We start from the raw sequence: 15,559 nt of genomic DNA, 5'->3' as shown, positions 1-15,559 counted from the left end.
TAAATAAGAATTTAACACTTGAGTGTTGCTTGTAAACATCACTGTCAATCATTGTCTGTGCTTAATTGGTGTTGATTACTTTTTCACTTAGATGATTGAGGACATGCAAATGGGATAGCTGAGAAGTGGCTTTACAAAGAGGCTACCGTGACCTCTAGTGGGTGGAGGTCACGGTAGCAAGAAAACAAGAGGAGAGAAACTGGTGACCATAGCCATGTGCTATTGCTTACAGTGCCAAGCTGGAGGTCACGTGACACTGCCTTGAGTCCTGAGCAGGAGGGCATGTGACACTAACAAGGTTCTGTGAAGGGCCTGATAAAATGGAGAATAGGCTTTATATCAGGTCTTCCACATCAGCCAGACCAGCGTAAGAAAGATTAGTGCTGTACCGCTTTAAAAATAAAGCCAGATTTATCTGAAACTGATCATAATAAAGTCTGTAATTGCATTCTTTTGCATGACTATACCCTTCTGAATTAATGATGTGGTCAGTATGCTAAATGATCCAATGTTTTGTAATTTTACTGTACAAGCTTAATGATACACACCGAACTGCGCTGTTTAAAATACATTTTTATTATTCATGCATCAGTGACACGGAATTGTATGAATGTGTGGGAGGGGAGCGAAGTGAAATGCATGAAGGTGATTTCTAAAAAATATTTTTAAATTTTTGTGTTTTTTCCCAGTGAGATTCAGCCCCATCTCATCTGTTTCTCTCCTCATCTGAAAAAGTAATTGGAACGAACAACTTTCAGACAGCAATGAGTCTTCATCTCACAACTTAATGAGGACAACAGTATTGACCAGTATTCCTAATCTGCCAAGTTAAACATAATGTACAACATCACAGCAGATCATGAAGGCCCAACAGACAATTTACAATCATTAATTATTGTGCTTATAGGATAACATACATTACAATACACACATTATACATTTTATCCACACACATAAATAAAATGGATACATATATGATTTCATTTGCATTTATAAACTTAAGTACAGTTCAATGTTCAAATTGATTTTGTTCATGCAATATCATATACAAGTTCCCCAATGATTCAGTTCAGAAACCATTTTGTGTAGGTATTAATTTGTCCAAAAAGTCACTTATAAAAATAAAAAGTAATTAAATCCAATAAAATTAATTGAACTTTTAACTGAACCTGCTTCAACAGCAGGTATCCATGCCTCAAATTGGAAAAAAAAATGTTTTTAAAGATTTTTAAGATATTCCATAGATTGGAATGTATACAAAAACAGAATGTTGTTTATACTCAATCACAAGAAGACTACGCCCAGAATGACCAGATGACTGTGAACAAAGATTTATTTTTTACCAATCATAACCAGCTATCAGCTACTGAAAGATTTGAGAGCTGCTTCAGTGTAATCACAATGTAGTCCTGAACTTTAGGTAATAATTTTAAGCAGGCGCTGCAGAATTGTATGTCAGTATCCTGTACAGAATGTCAGCCCTTGGAGCTTCAACTACAAAGCGATTAGTTCCCTTAGCAGGGGAACCTTCAGTCTTTAGCTCAGTGTGCTAATTATATCTTCTCTTGTGCTGTGGAGAGCAAGGGCATAGATGAATACCCCCAGTAGACCACTGCCTTTACACAATGCTAATATACTTCTCTTCTGTCTCTCTAAATTGTTTTCATTTCAGCCACATCCACCTCAGTATTATCTAAGAAAAGAAATGCATGACTTCCATGCATGCATCTCTACTTCAAATGAAGCGACAAACCGCACCCTGGTTTAACTGACCCTGGCCTTTGGTCCATATCCCTGCACTAAAACCAATTTTCATGGAAAGACAGTGCTGTAAATCCCACAGCTTGTTTAAATGCCCCTGTGTTTGTGAGCTCTACAGGGATGCAGCAGATCTGCCTGCAGTTTTCACTTCAGGATGGCACTGTGACACTTTGGCTTTTAGATTGAAAATGACTGTATTCCAGTGCAGGCTGCTGACAATGGCCTCCTACACATCATAATACGTGAATATCAGGCCGACGGCTTTTAAAAAGCCTGGCTAATGTCAGCCAGTACAGTCATCCTTGAGTGCCACAAAGCTAATACAACCCACGGTCTTAACAAAAATGATACCAAAACCTGATTGTTATCAGAAATGTCATCACCCAGATATCAGGATTCTTTGTGGGAACATTAACATTAACTGACCCAAAAATGAGACTTCCCTTTTTAAATTCAGAGCTCAGCTTGTCTCCTCTGCAGCAGTTTGTTCATTTTAGTGCTCAGTGCAATGTATTTCCACTGGAATGCCACAGCCCACATTATGTTGGGGAGGCTGAGGTTGTGACAACCCCCAAATGAAATGGCAAAAACCGCAATGTATGATGTTGGGTAAGTGTGTGGAAGAGAGGGAAAAGTGTGATGTAGCTGACTGTAAATATTAATTTTTTAAGCAGTGGTAGATACTTTCTGGTTATGCTGCCTGGCTCCCTGTGGGCAGGAAGTAGGATCCACCAATTTCATTATCTCCGCACAAAACAAGTGCAATCAGTCAGATGCTTCTTTTCACAATGCAATTCTTCACCTCTGCTGTGATATGATGGCTGCAGAGGGCAGAACCACACCACTGCTGTCTGTAAAGCTTCCTACACCGGGCATACAAACATGGCTCTCAGGCCCACACTAACACAGGCTACAGGAGCCTTCTTCTTCAGCTCCCTCATCGATGCTCTCCAAGTCTCTCAGCTGCTGTAATAGAATCCTGGATGAGAGAACTGTTTACATGCTCGTGAAGTTTTATAGTCTGTAGTGTCAGTAGAGTGGCCATCCCAGGGGGGCACAGGGGAAGGGATTATCCCTTCAGGATCTGGTCTGATTGGCTGACAGGAATGGGAGCAAAATCAATAATGATACTTACTTTTACAGTAGTTACTTGTGTAATAAACACAAAAAGTTATGAGCAAACACAACAAAATGTAACAACAAACCAAATGCATAGTAACAGGAAGCTTCTTCACAGCAATTATGTAATGATTCTCATGCTGAATTTTAAATATTTTTTAGTGATGAAAAAACTTCTTTTTCATGTATTATGGCAGAAGCTTATACTACTTGGAATTCACAATTCACAACTGCTCAACAGTGTTTTTACATACCCCAGAAATTAAAGACAATCAATGTATGTTTGGTGAACCATACCATGTATGTAGTTTGCCATGACACAATACAGGAAACTCACCCTGGACCAGAGATCTCAAACTCAAATCCTGAAGGCTGCTGTGTCTGCTGGTTTGTATGTGTTCCTGTACTTAAGGGCTTAATTAAAGTCAATGACTAACTAAAGAGACTACACACCTTGCTTCCAAGGCCTAAACTGGCTGCTGACTGAAAGTAAATCACAAAAAACAGCAGATACTGTGGCCCAACAGGACTGGAGTTTGAGACCCTTGCCCTGGGCCAACACTTATTATCCGCAAATTGTGTTTTAATAACAATTCCAAACTAGAGACACAGGTATTTGCTAACACTTCTATGTGAACTGGTAAACACTTCTGTGCTATCATAGCCACATGCTCACGCAGGTAACAGTCACCTGTCATGTTTAAAAAAATTCTGCTAAGTGACAGGTGATGCCTGCAAGTTGGTAATCCATACAAACAGGCCAACGAACTACAGGGAAAACACACCCTAAGCAGCCAATCCTCAAACTGTTATAGGGGCTAGTTTGAGGAATGATTTGTTCCAAGGCTAACCTTTGAACTCAAGTCGATATGCACATATCATCAGTGAAAGATAAATCGATATGCACATACCATCAGTGTAAAATACAGTATGTGACAGTGAACAGTCTGGGACAGTGACACAAAACAGACAAGAACACACAACGACAGTAAAACATGTTGCTACCGCGATCAGGGTACAGAACACACCAGCTTCCCACACAACCTGTGCATACACAGAAATAACTCGCACACAATAAAAACTAATTAATTAGCTACCTCTTTAAAAATCTATAAAGAAATCTTAAATCAGTGCAATACATATAGAGTGCACAACAGAATAGCAGCTGTGCTTAAATCATGCTAGGAATTCCAATCAACCAATCATATAAGATGGCCAAGTGCAGCAAAGCATCTTTTAAAAGGCTTCGAACAGCATTAAAGTGGGGCAAAACAAACAAGCAAGCATGCACGCACACACGCATGCCTTTTCTCAACTAACCAGAAGAGGAGGACTAGTGCCAGGCATCAGCACAAGGCACACCGATGCCCTCCGAGTCACCTGTTACATGGCATTGACGGCACAAATGTAATTCATTTTAACAAAATTGGGCTGCCCCTGTGGCGATATGTTGTTTCTGTCTTAAATCCACTTAAATCTCGTGACAGGGACCCTGCTACAGCTACAGTAACCTGAAACTGTGATCTCAATTGTTAAGCAATTTACGATCTCTCAAAATACACGGACAATTGCATGCACCATTGCCTGGCATAAATTAAAATCCATATGCACGTTTGAAACAGCAGATGAGAAATGCTGGTCTACACTAACTCCTGAAGAGCATTTCAAATGCCAGACAGCACAGATGAAAAATAAAACATGAATCTTGTTGATTAATGAAAAACAGTCAACCCCCTAAGAAACTGACACATTCTGATCTCCCACCAACATCAAATCAAGGTTTCCTGGGTGCTTCAGTACAGTAGTGTGTCCCTGCAGTCTCCATTCCCTTCAAAAAAGCATTCCCCCACTGATCAGTACTTCCAGGAGAGCCCTGCTTCTTCTGGGAAGAACGAAGACAGTAAACCGTGCATCCTGGCTTTCCGCTTGAAAGCCACGTCAGTTTCACCCATGTGATTCTTGGTTGTTCACAGCGTTAAATTCACAAATTCACGGAGGGGGGGATTGCAAGTCCTCCAATTCAAGTCACCCCCGTACAGTAATGGTCACAGAGAAAAAGCAAGCACTCCATTTTCTCCCATCCCACGCCTTCAAAAAATCAACCATTGAAACAGTAGACCTTCTGTTTCATATTTTTGTTCATTCCAAAAGTCAAAAACGAAAAGCAGTAGGCAAACACTGCAAGTTCTTCCCCTTCACAGTGAAGACAGCCAATCAAAGATCGGTATAACACATATCAGAGATCAGGGTTAAGAAAGGACAGTAATGAAGAAAAAACCCAAAGAACAAACCAAAGACAAGGCTCAGAAAACAGGTCATGAGATCTTGTGCTTCACAGCTCCCTTTCAATTTCTGTTCAGATGCTCAGGTGTTCATTGTTTTTTTGCTCCTGTCGTTCTCTTGTTCTGATGACACATGAACATTGCCCCACTCTCAGAGAATGAGGGGTGGCATAGGTCCCTCAGGACACCACTGGGCTCATGTCCCATAGCTGTAGGGGAGATGGTATGTTTCAGGTGAGAGGGACTCCCAGTGCACAAACAGTAGGTTTAGAATGTCGAGAACACAGTACCACAAACGTTGAGATTTACATGCCTTTCCAACCATTTCCAATCGTTTGAAGCACATTTAGGATGACTCATTAAAGATCTTTCAATGAGCACAAAGCTGAATTTGATTACACAAGTCACAAAAACTACATTAGAGAGATCTGTAAATTTAAACTAAAGGATATGGGGGCTCACAATATAACGGCACAGTCCACCCCATCACACTCCACCCCGTCGGACCGATGGGCATTTACTGTATGGTTATTCAGCAGACACTCTTATCCAGACTGCCCTTACCACTGCGGAGCACATTGCAGGTCTTACCTTGATGACCTTGTCAGGGCCGGAGGTCAGCAGCCAGCCCCGTGTGGGTTCAAAGTGCACATGCACGATGCTGTGCTTGCTATCGTGGAATGTTGCTGTGGGGGCGCGGCTACAACACAGAGATGAACAACGAAGATTATGACCACGGTGACGTAACCAATAAAACACAATGACAACCTCAGGCTTGTGAAGAATGGGCGTAATTGTATTAGATTGCACTAAGATCACAGCAGCAATTACAATGTACTTACAGAACTTCAGCAAAAAAAAATCAATTTGGACTGTTATTTCTCATCCTCAGAATAATTAGCGTGACCTGCTTTTCATATGCCAAAACCAAATCTTTCATCTCACTGATGCTACTTAATTTCTGACAGAGCAAGAACCAGCTTTAAGCTTACAGATCAGCCAGTGTGACTTTCCAGCTAGTGCTTTTCTGAGTCAATAGCTTTCCGATTCTCTAGAGCTGACACAAATTCTTTCTTTTAGACATTTCAAATTAGTTTATAGAGGCTTTTTTGAGAGCATTACAAAGACAGTTTTCAACAGTGCATGTGTAGTTCGTTATATTGCACCCACTCTTCTATTGGGGTATCACAGTAATATTGATACGGGGTCATGTGACCAGTCCAGCTTTTCACTTACTCCTCATCGGTGATGGAGACATGGCAGCTGTCACACACCCGCACCTCAAACTCGAACCCCATGAGGGGAATGGTGGAGCGCTTGGAGGAGCACTTCCCACACACAGCCTGGCCACACTTCCTGCAGTGGTGCTGGGAGAGCAGAACACAGGAAATTCTGAGGCTCTGGCCTCTACACTGTGGAGCCACGCTAACAGCAAATGAAATGACAAACGGAAATGGGCAGCCAGGAGCTGAGCCATTGTGTTCTATCATTACTTAGAAAGGTTATGGACCCTGACTTTCTCACAATTAGCACATGCAACAGAGCAAATTCAAAAGCATTCACTATGAAATTCAAGGACCCACTTGAGCATATACATTTATATTCAGTGCCCATGTTAATGAGCTTCAGGGCACTACTAGGGTCACTGGTCTTTATAGAGCGTGGATTGGCTAAAGCAAGAACAATGAATGGGATTACCTGATTTAAAAACATCTGAATATGTGTGAAATCCTGCACAGCAATAACACTCCCAAAAGGACAACAACCAGGATTTAAGTTCTAAGCTGCTGACCATGAGGTTTTGCTGCCCCGTAGTGGATCACTACTGAAACACACTTGGACAAAAGTGCTGAGTAAAAATCTACACTGATCTACACTCTGAAAAGCTTTTTTGTCTGTTCATGCACATCTGTGAAGGTCAACAATCAATCACGCTGCGATTCATAGCCTATATTTAGAAATTGGTAGCACAGTAGCAGGGTTTCCCCTTCGATACATCAGGAGGGGTGGACGGCCCTGCCTAACTTTGCCACCCCACCAAAAAATATTTTTAAAAAGATAAAATATGTAAATGTTATTAGAAAACCAATTTGCTGTGATTTAAAAATCAAACTGAACTTTTTTTTCATGTACTGCTCCATTTTGTGATCAGTCTTCAGAAATGATCAACAATTTGATACATTTGTTGGGTGTGTGGAGTCCCCTCCGTTAGTACGCAGATGAGACCCTAACCCTTGCCAGAACCCATGGGTTTATAAAACAAACCTAGGAGAGCAACTAATTAATAACTAAAGTTAGCAATCTTCATATGATAATGACCCAAGAGCAGCGGGTAAACAATGCTATTCTAGCCAGCTTGTTTAACATAACGTTAAACTTTAAACGGACATTTTATCCTCTCTTATTTTCTTTGATGTCTCAGATATTTTGAAGCATTGTACTGATGAAGCAAAATTACATTTATAATGGCATTTACAATTTTCATAATTCAGATCTGTGTAACAGCATTGCCATGGCATTATAGAAATATTATAGGTGTGTAAAGCAGGCAGGAGGGCAGTGCGTCGGTGTGTAGGCATGATAGAGCAAAGGCGTGCTCATGTGACATGATGCAACAATGTCGAGTTAGCATGTCAGCAGAAGGGCATGTTGCCATGGTGACCTACCTGCCGCAGGCCGATCCTCTTGCTGTCCCACATCTGTTTAAAGTTCCAGAAGAAGGGCTGCTCACACCTCTGACACGAGTCACTGTCTAGCCATTCAGGGGTCTGTGGAGGAAGGGGAGGGAGAAAATATTCAGCACATAGAAGATCGGTTTTAAGGTGCGACTTCCAAAGCTACGCAGCCAGTACTGAGATGTGATAAGATAAGGTATAACAAAGATATGACTCTCTCACTAGCATGCAAGGCCACTCACTCCCTAACTCCTTTGAACCCTTTTCCCTGTCCTACGCACACAAACACACACACACACACACACACACACACACACACACTCTTCTTGCTGCCGGTCTCACACTCAAAAACAAATCCTCTCTCAAGTTCAAATTCAGATTCAGATTTACTAGTATGACAGATGGTATTGACAGTTATTGTTTTACAAAAGCCCATATAGTCTATCTGCACAATTAATAACGAAAATGAAAAAAGTAACCTCCTGTCGTGTCACGTCCATGTTCCAGACGATGATGCCTCCATCTGAGCTGCAGGAGATGAGCTGCCGTGTGTGAGGCACATAGCACAGTCCTTGCACCTTCTCACTGTTCAGGGACACAGGGACACACACACACAAGATTATATCCTGTTTTAATGGTCCTGTCACTCTCTGTACACTTGCTATCTGCACTGTAGAATAGCCAAGGACACACAGGAGCTTTCTCTCAAAGAAAAGTAAGTTAACTTCTCAGGTACCAGTGAACCAAGGCCTGTCATTAGAGGTTTCCTCTAATTTGTGCAATCCTGAAAAAAACATGCAGCCCCAGTGCTTCAGACTGAATTTAACAACACACCCCAACCTCTAATTCCACTCCTCACCCCACCCCGTCCCTGAATCTCTTTTAGGCCCCGCCCCCCAAACATACTTGTGCCCCTGGAGCTCGATGGCCGTGCCCTTCCCACCCCCGATGTCCCACATGATGATGGAGTGGTCGGAACTCCCCGAGAAAAGGACGCGCTGGACCGGATCCCAACAGAGAGCTGTCACACTGCCTGGGGTCAGAGAAGGACACAAATAACAGACACGATCAGAACCTCACCTGATCATGGAGTGACCTCCCTCATTTGGATTAATTTACCTGGTTTAGACTGTCTTACCTGTGTGACCTTTGAAAGTGGTGACCAGGCTGCAGCTGTCTGGCTCCAGTTTCAGAATGGTCACTTGACCAGAGTGGTCGCCCACAAAGGCATGTCGTGTCTCCACGTCAAACCTGCGAGCCTCTGGTTAAAGATTCCTTCTTGGGAGACTAGCGTCAGGGCTCATTACTCACGAAAACACTGGCGTCAAAACACGTGACTCACATGGAGTCTGGTGTCAGAGGTCATGACACATAGGGAGTCACAAGGCATTACTGACAGGGAGTGTGAGGTAAGGGGTCATTACTCGCAAGGACTCTGAGGTCAAAGGTCATTGCTCACAGGGATGCAATGGGTATTACAGGTAGGGAGTCTGAGGTCAGAAGTCATGCTTGACAACATGTGTGTCAACAGTCACAGTTCCCATGAACAAGACAACAACATCCTGGTTTTTTAAAGGAGATGACCATTCACCAGGAAATGGCCAGTAGTATCTTCGGATTTTTACCTGCCAGAGCAGAGAATTTGGAAGGGTACTTATACACTCTTTTTTGGCCGCACAATGTGCAGCTCTACTCTTGTACCCGTGCACTGTGGTTATTGTAGTGTGGCGCCGTGTCATATTGTGTAGTGCCCCTAGACATGTGACCTTCGAAGCCAATCCAGCATGTTCAGGCCTATTATGATGTCACCACCAGAACTCAAGGGTTACGCCCCCTAGGGTCCCCTGAAACAGCCTTCTGCTCAGTCCAAGACAAGCAGAAGGATACTGTAGGCCTGTGACCCAGGAAGAAGTGCGGTAGCTGCCCAGCTGCTGGCCACTCTCAGAGCAGTGCCAGGTGAAGCTCTTGTCCTGTCCAGTGCTGAGGACCCACTCCATCTCCAGGACAAACAGAACCACTGTCACTCGGCCCTGGTGAGCTGGAGACACGTAGACACACACACACACACACACACACACATTATGAGAACATCAGCCCCACTTTATTGCACTGGGAATAAAGAAATGCACAACATTGGTCACTTTCAGAACAGATGCCCTAATCTAGCCCGCAGATGGAGAGGGTAATTTAATCAAAGAGCAAATCAAGGTGACCTCAGATGCCAATTTTGTATCTAAGGCAGTATTATTTATTTCCAAGTACTACCCCATTGAAGTTCCAGAGAAATCACCCAGGAAGGAACTGACTGAACTGTGTGGAAATTTACTGCTATTAAATCTGAGAATCATCTATAACTGGAACATCCTGTCTCACCCTGGTAACTCAGTGCCGGGGTCATCTTGTTGTAGTCCTCAGACACGATGAATTCCTTTCAGAGAGAAAGAGACAAAGAGATTGAGTAAAAGTCTATGCAGAATGACCACATTTGTTGTAAAAGGGCTGTAACAGCTGTAAAAGGCAATGTTCTTTCCATTTACAAACCATATTAGAAGACCGAACACTTTTTGCTTTTGTAGGGGAAATGACCAATCATGCACAAAATGTCACTGTATGCTCAGGGGAATCTCCACTAAGACGAGTGCAGAACACTAAGAACACTCTCCCACTAAGTGCAGAACAGGGGAGAGAAGAAAGGAATATAACCAGAGCACAAACCTCAGTGAGTACATATCTACTACCTTGATTCTGTTACTATGAAACACAACGTACCATACACCATGAACACTTTCTGCTGTAACTACAGAGCAGGTAAATTTACCAAATACAAACTATGCATTTTCTAACCCTTGTGTTTGTCAATATGGAGTTTGTTCCAGTTGAAATGTTTGCCGTGTGTATTTTGAGGAAGTTATGCAAATCTGAAACAACAATGTCTCTCTATTAAGCAGGTAGCTGGTCAGTGATTAAGAGGCCAGAGCCTGTGACAGTGAAGGACTTACAGACACCTCACCGCTGTCCATGCCCACTGACAGCCTCCTGGTCTCTGGGTTGAAGGACATGCAGGAGCAGGGAGCTGCAGAGGAGAACAGGAGATGAAGGGCAGACTGGGTTAGTGCGTGAGTGAACGACTGGCTCACCGAATGAATGAACAATGAGTCAATAAGTGGCTGAGTGAATGAAAGACTCTCCACGCAAGAGTGAGTGGATGATTAATTGAACGAACGAGTGTGATTAAGTGTGAGCGAATGGGTAAATGTATGAGTGAATGGGCGCACAACTCGGGGAGAAGACAAGAGGTCCAGTTAAGACTGAATCTTGAACACTGAGGTAGGGATGTGATATGTAATGTTCTGGATAAATACAAAACAGCTGGGCATGTGACGGGGCAGAAAGGCAATTATCAGCAGTGGTTCCAGTTCCCCAGTGGTCCTCCAAGAACAGTCACATTCCCGTCAATTTTCCCAAAACAAGAGAAACCAAAAGAATCAACATGACAAATGTATTTTGCTATTAGAAGCTTGAAAAGACACCAGCAACTAGGGATAGGTATTGTTTCGACTTTGCTAATACCTGTGCTAAAAGAATACTTTTAAAATGGTACCAGTGCCTAAATGGTGCCTGTTCCGATACCTTCATTTAAATGAAGAGCAAATGACAACGTTAAAGAACTTTTTTTACTGCAAAGGCAAAGAAATTGAACAATTAAACTGTTTGAATGATACTTCATAGTTATACTGTTTTGTTACTGCCATTTTGACAATTTAACATAAACTAGCTTGTAACGGTACTTGCTGTCACTGACTAAGACGACAGAGAAAGTGTCGTTCTCCATCAGTCTATGCCATACACTCAGCACCTGTGACATTTTTGGGCATGCACATTCTGCTTTTTCATGAACCCCTATTCTAGCCAGGGAACAAGTGCCATCCAGAGGTAGCCTACCTGGCATGGTGTGGTGCACACTTGGCCAGTACTGACCACCATCTCTCTTCAGCCATACCCGGACTGTTCTGGAACAAGAAAGATGGAACAGTAACACACAGCCTGCAATCAAAGCGCTGTTCTAGCTTTAACACCCAACTCTACCCTCCCTTATACATTAACAGCACATGTGTTATTTTTGTAAAACTATTTTTTGCCAGTTACAACTCTTCAGTTACTGCTACACCTCCCATATCTCACACACCAGGTCCAGCTGCAGAGTGTGCACTACTTTACATCCATCCATCCATTATCTATACCCGCCTGTCCTGGGCAGGGTCCCGGGAGGTGATGGAGCCTATCCCAGCATGCATTGGGCAAAAGACAGGAATACACCCTGGACAGGCTGCCAATCTAACACAGGGCACACACAGCATTCACTCACCAACTATTTTACATCCTATAGTCTAAACCAGCGTGGCTTTTGTTCCAACCATAGAGGCAAGTTGCTAATTGTTTTTAATGAGACACTAATTGTTATTAATTTGACTTTTCCCATCTGTTGACAGACAATTTACCCCCTTAAAGACAGAATATTGGCTTTATTATGCCAGAAATAGCTTATTATGCCCAAAAAATAAATGTCCCATATTCACATCCCAGGAATTTCAATCAGTCCAACTACGCTTTCATTCACTGTGCTTCAGTGTACTATATGGGAAATAAGTTCAAGTGAAAGAGGCTCAAGTTTTAATTGATTCAATTACATGTGAAATCAGTTGAGTCACACTTGCTGAGTGTGGAAACCTGAAACCAGCTGTGCAAAATGAATAGAGTTTACTCACACCAAACAGCAACAAACAAAACCTGCATTGTGTTAAAATAAGTTATGCAAATATGGTAAAAACTTAATCACATTTTCAACAACCATAACTGACCAAGAGATTGGCTTTGACAAAAACCAGCATACACATTAGGTTCCCAATACCAGGGTTGAGAAACACTGAATTTTAAGATACAGTAATCATGTGTCTTTGAGCATATAAAGCAGACACAAGAAGGCAATACTAAGATATTTCAGGTTGCTTCTTAAAGTCAGCTATACACTCAATATGACTACTACATGTGCCTGCACAATACGTTGGTGCACCACAAACACCAGGACTTGGGCTCACGCATTAATGTCGCCGTAGGTAAACACATATTTCCCTGAAACGACTGGCTATAAATCAGAATTGGAATATAGTGCTGAAATACATTGCGTCATTTGGATATACATAAACGAAATGTTATTTTTTTAAAGAAAAACACTTCATTCTTAGCTACGGGTACGGATGTGCGATTGTTGCTTGCGGAGGCAGTCCGGCGCCCTGGAAAAGAAGATTGACCTGGATATCTGCGTTTGCCAAGTCAGCTGACTTTGGCAATTCCCTGCACATTTTTTCTCTTAGCACAGAGGGGTGATTTCAGAGAGCATTTATAGATTTAATGGGCAACTCCGAACATCAATATGTAACTGCACTAACCAAGTTCCACTCGTGCCATGTGTTCAACGAACGCAGGTGTCAGCCATGACAACAACCGACCTAAGCGCAATAATAGGGGAGAACTACGCTTCCGTTTGCGAAATGCAACTATTTTGCGCAAACGAGCAAGCTAAATATAACGCAATTAAATAACTACGGTTATATTAATTATTCACCATATTTATGTGTCAATTACGAATGCTGCCGATAGAGTTGCATGCTGTGCAGTAAACAGGTTCATGCAGGCAGAGGTCTGGATCCACAAATAGCTTGATTATACGAGTTCAATTAATATGCGTATAGCTACTGCACTTTGTGCTGGTATGACACATTATCATATCCTTACCTGTCTTCCGACACGCTAATAACCCCGTCTTCTTTTGGAATGATGACCGCCGTGTTCACCACATCTTGAGAAGCCTCGATTTTACTCAACAGTATGGGTGTACGAGCCTGCGGTTTTGGGTGTATTTCTGCCGCCATAGCGAAGGAGTTGTCCCTTCATCAAAATGTACTCTAGGAAGCATAACACCGAACTCGATCAAAGTGTGCTGTTTTTCCGTTTTGAATACAGAATGCAGTGTGTTGACTGTAAGTGATGCTGGGAGTCAGCTGACACGGTTTACTGCGTCTTTTTTTCTCAGAAGACAGACTGCGCCTGCGTAGTGAACTGTCGCTGGCCGACATAAAGGACTCGAGCCGGCAGATTACCTATTTAGGGACCCGATTTTATTGAATCCAATTTTTATCAAATAAATAAATATGCCTTTATAATATGAATAAATGCAGCTATATATATATATATGCATATATAAATTAGTAAATACATTTTGAAACAACTCAATAAGTGAACTCATAAAATGTGAATTAATACTCGTTTTAACAAGGAAATTGTTACATTTAATTTAATTCTTATTTTATAATAACAGATTTTATTTCAAAATGGCATTTATTTGATACTGGTACTTTTCCAAATTTTTCCATGTTTTCAAGTTGCTGTTTTTTTCCCTTTTTCCTTTTTTATTTCATGGCAACACTTTTCATTTCATAATGATACATTTCATAACAATGCTAATTTTTCGTGTTGTAGATTCCATATGAGTAAGGCAAAAATACAAGAAATGACATCACGCAATGCCACTACTCAAATGGTATCTCCTACAGATACAGTACTTTGTTTATGAACTTTTTTTATTATTATGGATTTCATAATCATACATTCAGGCATACATTCTGCTACCTAAATATAGGTTGGCTGGGGTTAGTACAATATGAAAGTATGGCAGAAAAAATATAACAATGGTATATAACAATGAATGTATAAGTAACAAACACAAATACTATATATTAGTAGTACACACACATCCATGCCAGCACACTGGACTTCACAGGTTTGATTCCCAGGTAAGACACTGCTGTTATACCGTTAAGCAAGGTACCTGCAATGCTTCAGCATATATCCAGCTGTATAAATGGATTCATATAAGTGCTGTGTAAAATGTTGTTTAAGTCGCTCTGGATAAGAGCGTCTGCTAAATGCCTGCAATGGTACTGTGTTAAAAGTTTTCTGGACTGTGTATTATTTCATTAAATAGTTATGTATTATTCATATTCAATATGGTATAGAAACAGCAAACTTCTGCATCTTGTTCAAAGTCATCTGTCTGTTGGGGTGTTTACGTATTTTATATCTATTCATATTTATGTCTATTTTAGTGGAACTGACAAAGGGCAGAGAGACAGGGCATTTTTGACGATGTGCAATAACCAGCATTATACAGAATCAAACACAATGATCTCAGTGGACAATGATCTTAAATGTCTAAGGCCATTACTTCTTAATGATAATAATTCTTTGTATGTGATTATGTTTCGTATCTATGAAAAGGAAGCTGTTTTACAGTTTTACTGGTGTTCACAGTAATAGTTGAATCTGCATTTGTACTTGTTCATGTGTTTGTTCATACAAGTAAACTTGGTTCTGGACAGACCAAATTCATTAAAAACATATAAATAAAACATATTATTCATATTTATAAATAATTGATAAAATCATACACAGTAAAATGTTCAGAGTTAAATCAACCCTTACAGAGTACATATGGTCCCTATTAGACTCATATGTACTCTGTTGGATTGAATTAATACCAGATATTTTACTATGTATGGATTGCTTTGCTGAATGACATTACAAATGATAGCTGAAAACAATCCAATTAAGAAAAAACAAACACATCTAAACTCAAATAATCACAAAAACGTTGGACCTAATCTA

General features: G+C 41.3%; 1 protein-coding gene across 2 annotated transcripts; it reads right to left on the bottom strand.

The window, feature by feature from the left end:
- Positions 1–556: 556 nt before the first annotated feature.
- LOC135250946 (WD repeat and FYVE domain-containing protein 2) lies at positions 557–13,934 on the bottom strand. Of its 2 annotated transcripts, XR_010329046.1 has the most exons (13): positions 13,631–13,934; positions 11,780–11,847; positions 10,837–10,910; positions 10,211–10,265; positions 9,725–9,875; positions 8,976–9,088; positions 8,744–8,870; positions 8,317–8,422; positions 7,829–7,930; positions 6,399–6,529; positions 5,754–5,862; positions 4,261–5,371; positions 557–4,195 (listed from the first exon to the last, which is right to left on the bottom strand). XR_010329046.1 is itself a non-coding variant. In XM_064327806.1 (12 exons), exons 1-12 carry the CDS (start codon positions 13,765–13,767, stop codon positions 5,342–5,344), a joined length of 1,203 nt encoding a protein of 400 aa, XP_064183876.1. In that variant the 5' UTR covers positions 13,768–13,934; the 3' UTR covers positions 557–5,341. The 2 variants fall into 2 exon arrangements, 1 of the variants encoding a protein (XP_064183876.1); XM_064327806.1 differs by having other exon boundaries at positions 557–5,371.
- Positions 13,935–15,559: the final 1,625 nt, after the last annotated feature.

Source organism: Anguilla rostrata, chromosome 3 (genome assembly GCF_018555375.3).
Source record: "Anguilla rostrata isolate EN2019 chromosome 3, ASM1855537v3, whole genome shotgun sequence".
Taxonomy (NCBI): domain Eukaryota; kingdom Metazoa; phylum Chordata; class Actinopteri; order Anguilliformes; family Anguillidae; genus Anguilla; species Anguilla rostrata.
The sequence above is the reverse complement of the archived record's forward strand: the minus strand, read 5'-3'. Positions and strand labels throughout refer to the sequence as shown.

Coding starts and splice junctions, on each gene's coding strand:
- LOC135250946 (XM_064327806.1), bottom strand. CDS start 13,767: ATGGCGGCAGAAATACACCCAAAACCGCAGGCTCGTACACCCATACTG. Junction 9,876..10,210: donor CCCGGCACTGAGTTACCAGG/GTGAGACAGGAT, acceptor ACGTGTCTCCAG/CTCACCAGGGCCGAGTGACA. Junction 8,871..8,975: donor CACTTTCAAAGGTCACACAG/GTAAGACAGTCT, acceptor CTCTGACCCCAG/GCAGTGTGACAGCTCTCTGT.